This window comes from Pelodiscus sinensis, chromosome 3, assembly GCF_052426305.1.
Source record: "Pelodiscus sinensis isolate ZL-2025 chromosome 3, ASM5242630v1, whole genome shotgun sequence".
NCBI lineage: Eukaryota > Metazoa > Chordata > Testudines > Trionychidae > Pelodiscus > Pelodiscus sinensis.
The window spans coordinates 186,834,944-186,852,140 of record NC_143054.1 but is presented as its reverse complement, the minus strand read 5'-3'; the positions used below and the strand labels follow the sequence as shown (position 1 = coordinate 186,852,140).

The 17,197-nt window shown below is 47.8% G+C and overlaps 1 protein-coding gene across 5 annotated transcripts; it reads right to left on the bottom strand.

Annotated features, from left to right (window-relative positions):
* Nucleotides 1–1,098: 1,098 nt before the first annotated feature.
* Nucleotides 1,099–16,684, bottom strand: LOC102443710 (uncharacterized). Of its 5 annotated transcripts, none has more exons than XM_006114077.5 (8): nt 16,201–16,677; nt 13,072–13,177; nt 11,951–12,095; nt 10,380–10,493; nt 8,796–8,940; nt 6,248–6,396; nt 4,290–4,429; nt 1,099–1,981 (listed from the first exon to the last, which is right to left on the bottom strand). In XM_006114077.5, the coding sequence occupies exons 2-8, from the start codon at nt 13,175–13,177 to the stop codon at nt 1,869–1,871; spliced, it is 912 nt and encodes a 303-aa protein (XP_006114139.3). In that variant the 5' UTR covers nt 16,201–16,677; the 3' UTR covers nt 1,099–1,868. The 5 variants fall into 5 exon arrangements, with proteins under 5 accessions (XP_006114139.3, XP_075781700.2, XP_075781701.2 ...); XM_075925585.2 differs by lacking the exon at nt 16,201–16,677 and adding an exon at nt 14,419–15,756; XM_075925586.2 differs by lacking the exon at nt 16,201–16,677 and adding an exon at nt 14,287–14,405.
* Between the last annotated feature and the right edge of the window lie 513 nt (nt 16,685–17,197).

Below are 17,197 nucleotides of genomic sequence, written 5' to 3'. Positions count from 1 at the left end.
CGGCACTCCCTCCCGAGGGACACCTTGGCTGAGCAGAGTGGGGAAGCCATGGCTGCTGTCTGTGCTGGGCCTGACCAGAAGACTTTCGCTTCCAGAGCTGCCGGTCTAATGCCTTTGAACTAAGTTCACTCCCACTTTAAAAAAGAGAGAGGGGGGGGGGGAGAACAAGAGAGAGAGGATGAGTTTCAGCCTTTACTAACCTCCAAATCAGTTACCCTGCAGTCAGTCCAGCTGATAGCCCAGGCTGGTTTCTGTGGTTTGAGGTTAGCACATAGCCCAGGGCTGTGCTCTTTGACCTACTGCACAGTGAGCTAGTTATACCCTTTTCCAGTCCTCCTTCATTCTCTTCTTACATACCAGTTTGGCCATTGATACCCAATAGATAGTTTCCTTGTGCACAAGAAAAACCCGGGTCCCCCTCCTGGAACCACTACTTAGGCTACGTGTACACTGCATCCCTCTTGTGCAAAAGCCTATGCAAATGACGTGCAGATTAGCAAATTGCCACACTTTATTTGCATAATTAATTAGGGGCCATTTTTATGCAAAAATCCCTCTTGTGCAAGAGCCGGTCTTCCTGAAAAGATGAGGAAGAGTGGCTCTTGTGCAAGAGGGTGTTTTGGCACACAAAGGAACTGTGTAGACGGCTCCTTTTTGCGCAAAAGCCTCTTGTGCAAAAACAGCCCTTAATTAATTATGCACATGAAGTGCTGCAAAATGCTAATCCGTGCTTCATTTGCATAGGCTTTTGTGCAAGAGGGATGCAGTGTAGATGTAGCCTCAGAATGTGAATTCTCTGGGCTAGGGGCTATCTTTGAGTTCTGTGTCTGTACCCCACCTACCACAATGGGGTGCTGCTCCATGGCTGAGGGTACTGCTACACAACATGTTAGGCACAGGAGGTCAATGAGACTCCTTGGCAATATAAAATTATTCACCTGCCTGTGGCCCTAATCCAGTGACAAGATGGCCCCCTGCAACCACAGAGAGCTCCATTGACTTCAGGGGGATTTCACACAGAGACAGGGAACTCTCTGTGCAGTGCTCCCTTTGGAGTGTTTACAGGGGCAGGAGGGAAGAAATGTTTAATAGCAGGTATTTGTGTAAATAGTTTATTAGCTGAAAACACAGCTGTCTTGTAATTAGTTGCTTTATTGTTTTTTTAAAAAACGTGAAGGAATGGAAAACAAGACGTGCATCACAAAGACTTCACCCATTGTGCTATGGAAGCAACACCACATTCTATTCTAGTAGGTCTCATCTTTGTATCCACGCTACGGGATATGCAGCATTTTACATCACCCCTCCAAGGCTCGCAGACTGATTTGTACCCATGAATGATGTGAACATGTGAGGGATTAGCACAAGTCAGGAAACTGAGGCATGACACTGTTGAATGTGGCCAAGCTCACGCTGGTAAGCCATGGCAGAGCTTAAACCAGTAGCCAGACCTCCCACCTTACATTCATGTGCTGTCAGCATAAGAAAGCCTGCTGGACAAATCTGAATGCTATTGTCCATTTATCCTGAAGGTGCATTAGGCGTTATTATGTCAGAGGGATCCTTTCATTTACTCCTCCTGTATAAACTTATACCATCATTTAATAAAACACATCTACTGATCAAATTAAAGGTGCTAGGGAAAGTGTAACTGATCACAGTGAAAGGAAAGAGGACCTGAAAAAGAAAGAGACCCCTGAATGCTTATACCAAATCATTGTAATATCCTTGTTACCCTCTTCGTGTTGTTCATGGTTCCACATTTGCAAAAAGATTTTTAAGGCACCAGGATGTGGTAAGAGAGAGTAAGTGCCTGACTGATGCATTGAAACATCTCTGCCTTATGGTCTTCACTTTGGAAATATACTTCACAGTCTCATGGCTGGAGAATCCGATTGGTCTAGAGGCCTTTTATAACGTCTCCATATGACTATTCCCAGCCGAAGAACAAAGGTAACACAAGCCACTGCCAGCAACACAACTGTCAAAGAAATGAAACACCCTTTATTGTGTGGGCAAGAGCAAATAAATGTCCTTTTCTCCCTTCTTGTTTCTCTCTCAGCCAGAATAAGGCCTTGTCAACCCCTAGGCTGTGTCTAGACTGCATCCCTTTTTCGTAAAAGGGATGCAAATTAGACATATCGCAATTGCAAATGAAGCGGGGATTTAAATCTCCCCCGCTTCATTAGCATAAAAATGGCGGCCGCCTTTTTCCGGCTCGGGGCTTTGCCGGAAAAAAGCACCAGTCTAGACGCGGATCTTTCAGAAAATAAAGCCTTTTCTGAAAGTTCCCGTATCTCTTATTTTAATAGGGATAGGGATCTTTCAGAAAAGGCTTTATTTTCCAAAAGATCCGCGTCTAGACTGGCGCTTTTTTCCGGCAAAGCTCCGAATCGGAAAAAAGCGGCAGCCATTTTTATGCTAATGAAGCGGGGGGGATTTAAATCCCCGCTTCATTTGCAATTGCGATATGTCTAATTTGCATCCCTTTTACGGAAAAGGGATGCAGTCTAGACACAGCCCTAGGATTTTGCTGGTTTAACTATACCGATATATTTATACACAACTCTTTTTAGATGCAGTAATACTAGGATAGGTCTGGTCTCCATTAGAAAGGGTTTGCCTAGTAGAAACTTCCCCAGAAGAAATGCAGCTTATATCAGCAAATGAGATCTTTTGTCTGTGTATATTATACCAGTTCTCTGAATGAAATAAGCTTGTTTGCCAGTACAGCTGTGCCTACCCTGGGACTTCTGCCAACACAGCTGCGTAGGCTAGAGGGTGATTTCCTCATATTGCTACCCAACAGAGCTATCATGATAAAACTTTAGTCCAAGCTATAGTTTATGCCAGTTCCCCAAACTGGCCTATGCTTTACTATTACTAGTGGAAGCACATTTATCTATATATTTGAGAGAATTTGTCTGTCTGTTTGTTCAAGAACTCCCCCTAAATTGAAAGAGGTAGGACCACCAAATTCAGGATACAGCTTCCTCTTCTCATAACTTACAGCAAGGTCAGGATTTGGTTGTGCCAGGAAAATGGGATGTGCCTGGAATGGGATTGCTTTCCATAAAACCATACAGAACAGAGACGGAAACATCACCAGGCATTTAAAAGGGGCTGTCTGGGGCCACTCCCCCTCCCCTGACTGGAACTGACCCAGTCCCAAGTCTCCCACCCACAAGGTGCCCTTTGGGGAGTGGGGGGGCTGAAGCTCCTTCCCCAATTTGTATGGAGACCTTGCTGGCTGTTTCCCTTTGTCAGGGAGCGAGGGGAACGTGCACAGTTTGCTGCATTCCTCACTCTGGCTGGAGAGCACAGGGGGCAGATGAACTTGGACCTGGTCCAGCTGGAGGGACATGCACCCCTCCCCCAGCTGTGCTTGTGGGAGCAGCAGGGGCTATGGAGAGGCACTTCTCACTTGGCCCCAAACTGTGGTAGAGAGGTCTGGGGCAGTCCTCTCTCCCTGGGGCAGCCTGTATACTGAACCTCTCATCCCCCGCCGTGCCCCAGAGCAATGCTTCCAATGCAGCTTGTACATTTTCTATTTATTTTCCAAAAAACAAATACTAATTGAGTTAAGGACCTAAGCAATGCTGGGTAAATCTTCTAGTATCACTATAACAGTCTACAGTAGGGCTTTTACCAGCATAGCTATGTATATGGCTGGGGAGGGGAATACCCTTATCTGATATAAGAAAACCCTTAACTGGCATAATTCCACAAATAAAGCTGAAGCTCTGAGGAATTAAGAAACAATCCTCCCCCAGGCCACAGAGCGGCAGCAGAATGGCTTTCTGGCTGTTGCTACTACTACATCCTCTGTGTCAGATGTGCTACCTCCACCCCAGTGAGATGTGTAGCTGAAGCTTCACCAGACCTGTCCTTGCCTCTCTCCAGCAGCTCTCCCCTCTGCCGAACCCTCCTCAACAGCAGAATGGAGATGTCCTGGGCACCATGGCAATGCAGCAGGTCAGCTTCACACAGAAGGTGGTGGAGGGGGTGGAGTAGAATCTGAACCCATATCAAATGAACGGAGTGATTTAAGGGCTTGATTCCAACCCCACGCCCAGCACTCACTGCATAGTTAAAGGTGGGGCCTAACTCCACTCCCACTCTATAAAATTAAGGACTTCTTATAAATGCCTATTTGTTTTTTAAAGGTCCCCATTTGCAGGAGAGGCTCCTCCGAGCACAACAGCTGGGGAAACGACATGCTGGAAATATTCAGGAGAGACTGCTGCCCTCTTCTAAGAAAAATGAGCTGACACATGACAGGGACGCACCTTTAAAGATACTGTTGTCATCTGGAGGTGAAGGGGAGTAGTTCTTCCACGTACTGCCAGTCAGGGCTACAATGACCACTGGATACACAGTGAGATTATACCGCACATACTTATCAAGCACAAAGTTTTCCAGAGAAAACCTGGGAGGAAATAAAGATGGCAATAAATGAACATCCTGCCAGTGGATTTTTATCTTTAAGGAGCAGGTGGCAACCAGAATGGAGTTTGCCAAGGCTGGATTAGACTCTCTCTATCGCTTCTCAGAGCCTGAGATGAGCTCCGGTATGGACCCCGTCAAAAAAAAAAAAAAGGTGGAGGGTTCCATGGAAAATGATAAAAAGCAAAATTCATTTTGGCTTGAATTTTTCATTGGAAAGTTTCTATTTTGGGGGGAAATTCCAATACTGAAGAAAATGTGACTGGAAACTAAAATGTTTTGTTTCTGAAATGCTGCCATGATGCTTCCTAGGAGTTGTAGTTTGGGTGATTTGTGCTCCCATTCTCCTCTACTGGCCGGGCTCCTGGTTCTGACTACATCTCCCATGAGGCACCACAGCAATATTTCCAAATCAAAACAGCTAGCTCAAACTCAGATATATTTCTGTTTATTGGTCTTAGGCATTTTTTTTAAAACTTTTTGTAAAAAAAAAAAAAAAAAGTTGTTTAGTTGAAAAACTAAACTGTCTTTGGAAAACAGTTTTGACAGTAAATTTTCAACTCACCCTACTCCAGTACCATCAGCAGAATTACCAGTCTCCACTTGTGTTCAGCCCCTGAAGAAGCTGATATGGCTCCTTCGTCTACATGTGGTCTAGCAAATCCCCAGTGAGAGTATCTGAGCCTGACTAGGGCTGCCAGGTGTCTAGTATTGATCCAGATAGTCTGGTATTTTTGCCTCCTGTCTGGTAAAAAAATTCAGAAAATACCAGACACCTAAAATGTCTGGTATTTTCTGATTTTTTTTCCTGGCCAGGAGGTGAAAATACCATTAAGGTTACCAGGTAGACCCTGCCAAAAAACCAGACACACTTGATCATGGGCAGGGGAGGGACTGGCCGGGAGGGGAGCGGGGCGAGAAGCAGAGCTGGCGGGGTGGGAGGGATCTGGGGGCCATGAGACTAGCCAGGAGGAAGGGGGGGAAGGGAAGCAGAGATGGGGGGCCCGCGGGGCTAGACGGGAGGAGGGGGGCCTGGAGGAAGGGGGGCAGGAAGCAGAGCTGGCGGGGGGGGGGGGGGTGTGCAGCCCTGCCTCCCAGTCGCTCTCCCGCCAGGGTTCCGTGCGGCGTGCAGCCAGGAATTCAGAAAATACCAGACATTGCACATGTCCAGTATTTTCTGAATTTTTCTACCGGACAGATGGTGCAAATACCAGACTGTCCGGTAGAAAACCAAACACCTGGCAACCCTAAATACCGGACACCTAGCAACCCTAGTGCCCGGACCCAGCCTCCCCATCTGCTCATCCCCGGGCCCTGACACCCCCCACCCGTGGACCCCATGCTTACCTGGTTCTGCAGGGAAGCTAAGTTCTGGTTTGAACAAATGGCTGCCAGCAAAAACCTAAAGACCAAGGGGAAGCAATGCCTTCCCTAGGACTTAGTGCTCAACCGCTCCCCTGTTCCTATCCCTATTCTAACTCTGCACGCACTCTGAAAGGGGCCATGCTGTTTCAATGCTGGGGGGTTTTTTTTGTTTGTTTTTTGTTTTGTTTAAGTCTTGGAGTCCTTTTTTCTTTTCCTTTTTTTTTTTGCTCAATAACTTTGGTCTCCCCCCTCCTCTTTCCCCCCCCCCTCCACAGAATTTTTTCCCTGGTGTTTTTTTATGTGGGGGGTGGTGGTGTTTTTGGTTCAACCATCTGGCAACCTTAAGCATGACCCTGATGCTACTCACAAAGAGTCAAGAAGTAAGCAGCATCCAGGTACCTTGAGGGGCAAATGGGAGCCTCTCAGTGTCACCTACCATATTACCAGTTCAAAGGTAAGGATGGCCAGAGAGGTTGTTGTTGCAATCTTATTAGATATGTTCCCACTGAAGATCAGCACCACGGCAAAATTCAGCAGAGTGGCAATTGTGGTCCATGTTGCATACAGCGCAATCCCGTTTTGCACCTGCCATGTAGAATAACGATGAACCAAGTGAGGATGAGAAACAAATGCTCTTACCTCTAAACCTGCCCCTCCTCCATGCCCCAATGGGTGGTTAATCTGGCACTAGTATGGTGCATTGGGGTAGGGGGCAGGATACAGAAAGCCCATTCAATAGGGACATGGCTTACTTCACAGCAACGCCTTGTGACCTACTGCAGAGAGGGGTTTGTGGGAAGGGGTAAGGCTGGTAGATGCACAAACTTTGCAGATTGTCAGCCATCCCCTCCAGGGAGAGGACATAATGCCCAGTGACTAAAGCAGGCAAGAGAGCAGTCCAAAGCAGTAGTCAAGTGTGTACAGTGGTTGGCTAGCCAGCAAGTCAATCCATACCAGAGACTGTCCAGGCCAATGATCAGAACTCTACAGGGATCAGCCAGAAGATCCTAGACATGGAGTCAAGTCAGTGGGTTGATGGGGGCGAGGCAGTAAGGGAGGGACAGGCAAGGCAGCCTCAGCAGCCGGCAATGGTATATTGCTCAGACAACTTCCACTTCTTGTTGGGACCTTTATAAAGTAACCATGGAGAGTGCTGCCTTTCTATCTAATGAGGCCAGTGTGTGGGCCTGGCTGCTGTGGGCCTGTAGGCCTTTAAGGCTGTTGGTCAGGGGCTGCAGCTAAGGATGCTACCAAAAGAACTGGTGGTTCCATATTGGGCCCTGACAGGATAATGCACCAGCTACATAAGTAGGTGTATAAAGGCTGCACTACAGCCTGGGTTGATGGAGTCCATCTTTACTGATAAGTGCAGTTATTCACCCTCACCCTTCACCATGCCTGTCTTAATAAATTCAGGCTTGTTCTGCGGAGTGCGATTTGGGCCACAAACAGCAATATATAATTCCTATTCAGCCTTCCCTCGACACCAGTGTTTCCTGTGAGCTAAGGGCTTGGGCGGCCACCCAGGAGAGATTCAGGTACCATCCAGATGATTAGCAGAGCACCCACAGCTGGCAGCATGTGTTTCTATTGGTGGTGCATATGGATGGAAAAAAATTAGAGGGAACACTACTCAACACTGAGCCAAATGGGATTCATCTTATTGAAAGTCGGTGTGATGCTGATGGGTCCAAAGGCTGCATTGTCTGTCAATGGAGAGTGAGTCCCGGAACCTGACTGTAGCAAGTTGTGGGGAGACAAGCTGGGGAGGGAACATGCATCTGGGGTAGGTCAGGCCTGTGATGGAGAGACTCTTGTTTTCACAGGCTGCCTTCCGCTGAGAAATCGTCCCTGGTCTCAGGCTTGTATTCTCACCCAACCCACTTTTCCACTGCATGTTCCCAGTTAGGTATCAAGCAATCGACGGGGAGGATAAGAGAGCACATTTCAGTCAGGGACAGGGTTAGGGTACACCAGACAGAGAGGGTGTGTAGGGTTTCTTGGTTGAGGGTGATGAGGTAGCAGATTTAGAGCTCGTTTCTGTTGTGGGGAGGTGGAGAGAAGTTCACATGGGGCTGAAGATACTCAACTTCATTGCCTCAATGCAAGGTACTGAGCACAAATAGCCTAAGTTCTCAAGGTCAGGGGATCAATCCCTTTCCTTCAGAGCATGGAGCAAAAGGGAAAGGCGGAAGAAAGAAGCCCTGAGAAATGTGTAGAGGGTTACCAATCCATAATGGATTAAGGACCATTTGGGGGCAATCTGGATAGTCAGCATGGGCGGCAGGTGAAGGCCCGGCAGGGGAAGGCAAGACAAAGGCCCACCCCTTCTGCCCGAAGCCCCACCCTTTTCAACAACTCCTCCCACAGCCAACTTCCACCCAATCCCAGCTAAGAGACGTGGCTGCTGCACAGCATGGGACTAGCCCTTCCCAACTGCTGGGAACCAGGGCTGCCATGCGGCATGGCCCCAGTTCCTCCCGGACAGCGGGCAGTGCAGGCAGTTTTGGAAAGGCAATGCCTTCCCTTGCCTACATTACCAGCTGACCATGATTGTCAGCCTAGATGATGTGAAACATCATGAAACAGAGGAGGGGCCTTAACTTCCTCCTATTGACTCCCATGCTGTCAACAGATGGGGAACCGACACACAAGGGAAACCTGAAGATACATGACAGGGACGTGAGTTCAGGGGCAGCCCGTCCATATAGGTGAACTAGGCGGTCACCAAGTTAAATGGGGCACCAAATGGTGGCGCAATATCATTGAGGGGTTTGGAGGCGAGGGTGCCGATTGCATGGTTCATCTAAGGTGCCAGTTGTTGGCAGCTGGTCTAGGGCCGCCCCTGAGTGAGTTAACACTGGGGTAGGAATCGTAACACCTGCCTTTCCTGACATTGTGCATCTGAACTTTGCCACCTTTAATGCTGCCTGAGCATGACCATGTAGCTCTTCTATAAATAACAGTGCTCACATTTAACATACCAGAATTCGGATGAGCCACAGCTCTGCTTTGTGACCCTTTAGGAACCAAGCGGCATGCATGTGCAAGGAGCGGTGTGAAATGAAGAGACTAACGTAACAGGTAAAAGTGAGGACTGCCAGGAAAACCAAGGCTGGAATGAGAGACCTAGGGGAAAACACATGTGATACCGCATTTTAGCTTCATTCTATTTCACATTAGCTCAACTGATGCCTCACTTTGTAGCCTTGCTCTGAGATTCATAACAACCCTTAACAGAACTAATAATTACATGTAGCCCTTACTTAACCTACAGCTATTTTACTTTATTATGCAATTCACACTGCTTGTATTTAGTAACTGCATTCCTCTGAGAGCCAGGGACTATATGACTGCAGCGCTGTGCCCCTGAAATGATTGTGATCATAAAAATAACCCAACACCACAAGATTAACTGGCCTAATGAAGGGAGATACAAGAAGATTGGTTCTCACTTCCTGCTTATATTTAAAATAAGCAGGAATGGCAAGTTGGAAGAGGTGTTAGGTTCAGCTAGCACAGATTGGCTCACAGACCAAAAGCAAACACTAGCCAAACCAAACATGATATAAAGGCTATCTTATGATTAGTCCAAGTGTATTAAGATACTAAGCCTGATTCCCTGGCCTAGAGCATTTACACCAATGTAACTCTGTAGAGGGGTGGAGAGGCCCCACCACCACTGGGGCGGGAATCCCCCTCCGGGAACCCTTTTGGGCACAGCCTAGCCCCTTCCTGTCACCTGACCGGAAGTCAGTGGGCGGGGCTAGGGCTATAAAGAGCCAGGCTGAGAGCTCAGTCTGGGCCCAGCCGCAGTGGGAGACAGAGGCCTGTCCAGAGCTCCCTGCTACAGAGACCTGGTTAGACCCGCCAACCAGCCTGTCCCCTGACTCAGAGGAACCAGAGGCCTACACTGGGCTCCCTGAGAGGGAGACTGGGGCTGGGACTGGCCCTTGGGGTCCTGCTCATCCAGCAGCTCTGGAAGGCTCTCAGGGTTCGAGGGTGCCAGCTGGCACCAGGGTTCAGGCAGGTCCCTCTGGGCAGTCACGTCCTCCTGGCTCTCAGGTATGGCCGGCAGGCGCACACGAACCCAAGGTATAAGTGGGAGTCAGGGCTCCAGCAGGTCCTCGGATTCAGTCAGGTCCTCAGGGTCCTTCCCTGCAGGCCCAGGCCCCGCCCCAGTCTCCCTCTCAGGGAGCCCGGTGTAGGTCTCCGGTTCCTCTGAGTCAGGGGGTAGGCTGGTTGACGGGCCTAATCAGGTGTCTGTGGCAGGGAGCTCTGGGCAGGCCTCTGTCTCCCACTGAGGCTGGGTCCAGACTGAGCTCAGCCTGGCTCTTTATAGTCCTAGCCCTGCCCACTGACTTCCGGTCAGGTGACAGGAAGGGGCTAGGCTGTGCCCAGAAGGGTTCCCGGAGGGGGATTCCCTCCCTGTTGGTGGGGGGCCTCTCCACCCCACTACAGACTCAGTTACTTTGCTAGGGTTACACAGGGGTGAAAATGGTGTAACATAGCAGTGAATCAGGCCCAAAGAGAGGATTACAAAAGACCTCGCTTCACAGCTCACTTACTCTTGGTCCCACAGAAATAGCCACCCGGCATTAATGGCGTTGTTCAGTATCCACACCAGATAGAAGGACGTTGGCAATAAGTCTGGCTCTCTGTAGACCCATCCAAGTTCATTCCTGCCAATGAAATGCTGGCATTTGGAAAATGCAGAATCTAGTGAGTTCTGGCTTTGTGGCCTTACAAACCATACTTTCCATTTAATTCATTCATTACATCCCATGCAACGTCACTGCATGTGATGCATTACAACCACACCTAGCCTACACAGCGTATCCCATCATTAGCATCTATGCTGATAGTTAACATCAATGTCCTAGACCAGGGGTCGGCAGTCTTTCAGAAGTGGCGTGCTGAGTTTTAACTTCTTCACTTCTCTTTACGGATCTTCGTGCCATTGATACTTTTTAAAGTCAATAATAGCGCTACTTACGTTTTAGCAGCTTCATTAATAAATAAATTAAGATGCAGCTCTGACCTTATTTCAGTCTTCATGGACACTTAATTGTTTTGTCCTTTCTCCTGAGACTGTCAAAAAAGTGGTTGTGTTGTGCATTCTCTGGGATATGGACTCTTTTGTGTCTCAGACACAACTTGACTCATTCCACTTAAGCCACCAAATTTACATGACTACTTATGAGGGCTGGATTTCAATCTGTGGACTAGCAGCCACCCCATCCCAGCCACCAGCCAGCAGGGGCTCAGGGAAACTTCGGAAGTCAGAAAGATCTGCCAGGTTGGCTGGGGGAAGGGAGAGAGAGAGGGAGGGGAGACCAGAAGGCTGAACTGCAAGCCACTAAGCAGAGTATGTGGGCTGTAGCTATTCCTCACTTGTCACCACCCTCCACCCTGCCCCTGAAGCTAGCGGGGCTGAGGTGATTCAGTGCACCCGGGCAACTTCAGGCTGGGGACGTAATCTCAACAGCTAGGGGATCTATTGGGAGCTGCTGTTTAAAAAAACCCTTCCTGGATTGAATGAATTATGATGACACCCCCTGCAAAAGAAAGAGCTACCAATTTTCTCCATTCCACCCAGCTGGGTCTCAGTCCCGCCCCCCTCACCCTCACTTCCCCTGGTTCCTGCCTGGGGCTTCAGTACGTGCCTCCTTATTGGGAGGGGACTCCCATTGGCAGCGAGTTTGGGAAGCCCAGGAGTTCAGGAATTGAGAGAGAGGGGAAGAGAGAGAGGGCGGGGGCTCGGAGAAGGGGTGCAGTAGGGACGAGGTAGGGGGAGAGCAGAGGCCAGAAGCGGCAGGGCAAGGCTGGGGCCTGGGGTGGAGTGTGTGTGGGGGTGGGTTGCCCTTCTCTCTACACTCCCCTAGGAATAGCCCTGTGTGGATGTCCATCTCATCTAGGTTGCAAGCATTTGGGGGCAGGTCCTTTCTGTCTCATACCTTGCACAGGGCTGGGAACATACAAAAAATAAATATTCCCATGGGATCAGAAGGCCAAAGACTGGAAGAAGCAACTCAGCCTTGCTCCTCAGACAAAAGAAGGATCCTCAGCTGGGTGTCAGATTAGCTATGGCGGCACATGAGGGAAATGCCTGCAATCAAATTCTATGGAGAAAAAGTACCTTCTGCAGATGCCTGACAGAGCATAGCCCAGCCAAGCAAACTGCCAAGCGTAGATGACATTCCAGATGAAGAAGGTCCAGCCAGCTGGTGTGAAGTCGGTGTTGTACTTATTGGAGATGTTTCCAACAGTATTTAGGAATACACCTGGAGCAACGAAGGTTATTGCAGGAAAACATGTTACTGCACAAGTAATGGGAAGAGCCTGCCAATCAACACGCCTGCACTCAGTGTTAACTCATCGCGTCAGCATAAAGCTGTGCAAGCTGAGAGGTCTCTGGGCAAAGGGATTCCCGTGGTGTGGTGGGCTCGTCTCTGCAAAATCACTGGCTAGGTGAGGCTCATTGCTCATGAGGAACAGGTGCGACTTGGAGCGAGTTAGAGGGAACCGAGTGACAGTGACACCGAACCAGAAAAGCCAGTCCGGCTTGAAAGCCAAATCTGGGAGCGAGCCACGGTACGCAGCGCTGACAGACTCAATCTCCTGGAATTGGTGGCACTGAGCTTGATAACCCACAGGCAGCTGTAACTGAAGATGCTTGTCCTTTCTGGCTGCCAAGTCACTGGCTGCCAAGTGCCGGACAGCCCTCACTTGCGGGGAGGGGAGAGGGCTGGTACAAGAATTCTTTCCTGGTCCACCACTCGCATAGAGCCTGGTCCAAAGCCCTCTCAGATCAATGGAAACTAAACCAGGCAGAACTGCAGCCCCTGCAGTAGGAGGAAATCAGAGGCTGTTCCTTCCCAACTCCTCTGGGGAGCTCATTGCAGGATCCAAGGAAGAGGCACGGTGTGTCATCACCATATGCCAGGCAGTGCACCTGGCTGGCTGGGAGGTTGTGCCTTGTAGCCCGGCAGGGAATGAGCTGATTCTTTGCACCTGGGGAAATGCAGCTCCAACCCATCTCTGACTATGGGCTGTGCCTCCACGGGGGAAGAGAGTCTGGGAAACAGCAGAGGGCAAAACAGTGACGGGGTGGGAGGGACAAAGCAGAGAATCTCTACCATTAGGTACCTGACTCACAACCCTGCTGTACTGGAGGGGCTCACCCTCCAGGACACGGGTAGTCATGTGTTTTGAGGGTGAGAGGAGCCTCGTATAATCAAAAACATTCACTAGCATTACCTCTGAATGCCCCTGAACCAGCTCCAGTGTTAAGCACCACCATGGCCGTGTAAGTGGCCAGTGCCAGAAGCATTACGAAAATCTTCCATTTGTTGTGTGTAAACATCTGTAGGATGGGAAAGGAAAACCAGAACATGAGCAGGAAACCAAGTGGAATTTCATCCCCTCGTTTTTAGACTTCCAAGGTAACATACATGACTGGTAGAAGAGGCTCCCTAATGAGCTAAGCACGTTGTAGATGGTGAAGTAAGTGCCTGTAACTTGTAATCATTCTGTGCATGTACAACACAAATGTAATGTCCCCAGTTTGCTATTCTGGGAGAGGATGGGCACAAGCACCCCCATTACTCATGAGTGAAGAACTGAATGCCAAGTGAATGGAGAAATAGAGCAGGAGGCGTGATAAGGGCGGCACATTCAATATACTAAAGAATTCAAATGGAGCATCCATATATGGTCAGAGCAACCAGCCTCTTTGACAGCCTGGACCCATTTACTTAGAGGAGTAATGGAGGAAGGGCGTTAGAAATGCCCATGGGTCTATTGTGAGCATGTTTAGAGACCAAACAACTAGCAAACATCTGCAAATCTCTCTTCTTTATGTAAGCGGGGGAATGGTCCCGCTATTGTGGGGAACTTTCCTGGCTTCTATACACCCCGGTGAAATGAACCAGCGAAAGGATCTGAGTCCCCGCTCCCACTTCCTTTACTCCACGGCTCCCCTGATCCTGAGGGCTCCCCCTCCACTCTCCGGAGTAGCAGAGTCCTCAAAACCCCAACAAGGCTGGGCCCAGGTTTCCTGGGGTTTAATCCCCGACCTTGTAGTCACTAGGGGCAGGAGTTAGGGTGTCCCCACTCCGAGGTGCTCTCTTTACATTGCAGGCTTTCTTGGCCCAGTGATCATTTCATAAGGTTCAAAGCAAATACAATTTATTAAACAACAACTGATTAAAGAGAAAAGAATAAGAAACAATGAGACTGGTTAAATGAGAACACACAGCCCTGCTCTGTAGCACAGGGACATCAAAACAGCAGTCTGCAGAGTGTAAGGACAGTTCACAGTCTCTTTCTTAGAGGCCCTAAATGTGCTGCAGGGGGGCTACAGGCTGGACACGCTAGCTCTGGTAGTGACCACACAGACTCAAGCTTGAAGTGGCCAGACCCCTCTCCCAGTCCAGAGCCTCTCCCCACACTTTGCAGTTCCCAGCTGCTCACCACACCCAGCTGCAGGCTGTGCTGCTTGGCCAGTCTTCAGCTCCTTGCATTGCTTCTCTGTTCCTTTTGGCTCTCTGAGCACTGCCAGTCTGCTGCTCAACACAGGGTCTGCACTCCTTGAGCTGTGTATACCTGGCTCTGCTGTTGCAAAGCTGTCTCTCCACACAGCTTGCACTCCTTGGGCTGTCTGTGTCTGGCTCTGCAGCTGCAAAACTTCTTCTGCACACAGCTTGCGCTGCTCCTAGCTGTCTCTCAGCTCTCTCCTTGCTCAGAGAGACCCAGAACAATCCCAGCTCACAGGGAGGACGGGGCCTGGCCTCTCACTTTCCTCACTGGCCTGTCCAGCCTGTCAATCAGGCTGAGCTGGCGTGTTGGCTGCTTTCCATTGTCTCTGGGGTCTGTCAGTCTCATGAACCCTTCCCCTTCTGATACTGGGAGCTGGCAAACCAAAAAACTCCCACAGAGTTTTAGTAAGGGGTAACAGTCCCCTTATATTTACATCACAATTGCATTTACACTGGATCAGGCAAACCTATCACTTTCTCCATTTTTTCTAGGTTTTTACTCTACTTCAGTCTTCTGCTCTGGTTTCACATCCACCTTTTTGTTTGCTTGTTTTCCTTCAATGTAGCTTTTTCATGTTCCATTTGACTTTAAAATCTATAAGTCTAAGGCCTGGTCTACACTCAAGGGAAAATTGACTTGAGATTCACAACTCCAGTTACATGCATTACATAGCTGGAGTAAAACTATCTTACATCATGTTTTGGCACCGTCCATACAGCGGGAGGTCAACAAGAGCACATGCTCCAGTCAACTTCCCTTATTCCTTGTGAGGACCCGGACTACCGGCACCGACGGGAGCACCTTCCCAGTTCGAATTAGTGTGTCTTCACCAAACCTGCTCATTTGAACCCCAGAAGATAGACTGTAACAGCTTTGATCTACTCTGTAGTGTAGACAAGCCCTATGAGTCTTTAATCCTACAAAAATAATCTCTTATTTTCACCTTGGTATTACCTCTCCATCTATTGGCTGGAAATACTGGTACAGCACACGGATATTTTATAGATTTTAAAATCTATACATCAATTTTGTAGAGAGACATTTGAAAATATAACAGAGGATTTCTCAAAAAATATCTTTTGGGCAAGAATGTTGACATCTAGGAAAAATTGTATGGTATCTATCCAAGTAAAACTTCCATACTTTGGGCATATGATTTTTTGTGTATCCCAGTAGTGCTAAAGTTTTCTGTATCAAATAACAGTCAGCGCTGCTATTCCTTCTATATTGCATAGCAATAATAAGTGAATGGTTCTGAGGTGATAAGGGTTAAACTAATGAATTCCAGGTCACACATGAATGGATAATTTTAGAGTGCTGTTCTTTGTTCCTGGATTTAACTCCACCCAAATGCACCATCCAGAAGAGGGAGAGGAAATTTGTTTTTTCTCTATTCAGTCCAAGCAAGCTTTTTTCATATCTGTTTTTTTTATCCTTTAATTATCAATTTATTTCAATTAAAATAATAGATTCCAGAAGTAGGGAGATCGTTTAAACAAAAGACAAAGATTCTGATCTGGATTATACTAGCATAAATCTGGAGTAATTCCATTGATTTTACTAGGGCTATTCTGGATTTACAATGGTGTAACTGAGATTAAAAACTAACACAAACTTTCTTTACTAGCATATTTGGAAGAGTCCTTTGATTAGTGAGCACTGGGGAAATAAGCACTTGCTTGTGGAAATCTAGGAGGGAAATAATTTATGCCTTAATGACATTTTCACAAGCCACCTTTCTCCTACTGCCTCCATTTGATTTACTGTTGATAGGAAAGGTTTCTTTATTTTCCTAGCTGAAATTACAGGCCTTGCATGTTGTTTAGAAGATTTAGAAATATTACTCACAGTGTTCCTCCCGATGCTGGCTTTTGAGACGTTTTTCAGCTATGGTTCAGGTATTTTCCAAGTCTCACTGGAGTCTCACTGCCTCTAGGAATTATGCCTTCAGACTTACGTATACAAGAATGTATACAACTTTAGGAAGATCAATAGCATGTCCTCCCCAGAACACTAGTAGTCATTGAATGGACTCTTTGTTTTGCACATTGTTTATTGTACCCTCTGATTGGCTGAAGCGTCTTGAAAGCAAAGCTTATGCAACAGAAATGTGGTTACAAAACTCAGTCCTGTTATAACACCAAAAGTCCCACTGCCTGTCTCAAAACTTTCTGGTAAGGAAACATAACTAATACTGTGCCCTAATATTTGTAGATTCCCTTCTTATTTCATTTGCTGTCCCTGTGATATACAAATCTAACGCTCTGTAATTCAGTGGAATACAAATCCTGACACACGACTGTAGCTAAAGAAGTTCAAACGGTATGGCAGGCAGTCCTGTGTGTTAGCTAAAGCACAGGAGTTACTTTAGGACAGTATAGATTTCAGCACCATTTTAAAAACAGCTGCTTCCTTTTTTTTTATTTAATAAAAAAAAACTGGCTTTTAATGAGCCCGTTCATCTTCATTTCTGATGCTATAAAACTATTGGACGGAACATAGTGTTCCTGCTGGAAAAAGAGATGGCTTTCCAGAGCCCTCCCATCTTCAAACAGGAACCACCGAGAGTGGTTTTTGTTTTACTGACTTCTTAGCCAAAAAAGAATAAAACTAGAGCAGTTAAGTAGCTTTCCTGAGGGACTCCCTGCAGGCTGAGCTGCACTGTTAACAGCACAGCTGTAAGGAGAGGTTCTGGGTAGAGCTGGCTGGGGATTTTCAAACACAATGTTTTTTCAGCAGAAAATGTCAATTTATTCAAACAGAAACTGTTCACAAGAACCACAGAGGGTCACCTCTGATGGATTCCCCTATTCAAAAACATTCTTGAAAAAAGACAAATGCCTCA

What these genes read in the sequence shown, in the direction of transcription:
- LOC102443710 (XM_006114077.5), bottom strand. Translation starts at nt 13,177, where the DNA reads ATGTTTACACACAACAAATGGAAGATTTTCGTAATGCTTCTGGCACTG. An exon ending in ACCTTTGAACTGGTAATATG is followed by an intron (nt 4,430 to 6,247) that starts GTAGGTGACACT and finishes ATTTCCTCCCAG; the next exon opens with GTTTTCTCTGGAAAACTTTG. An exon ending in TGACAACAGTATCTTTAAAG is followed by an intron (nt 1,982 to 4,289) that starts GTGCGTCCCTGT and finishes TTTCTTTGACAG; the next exon opens with TTGTGTTGCTGGCAGTGGCT.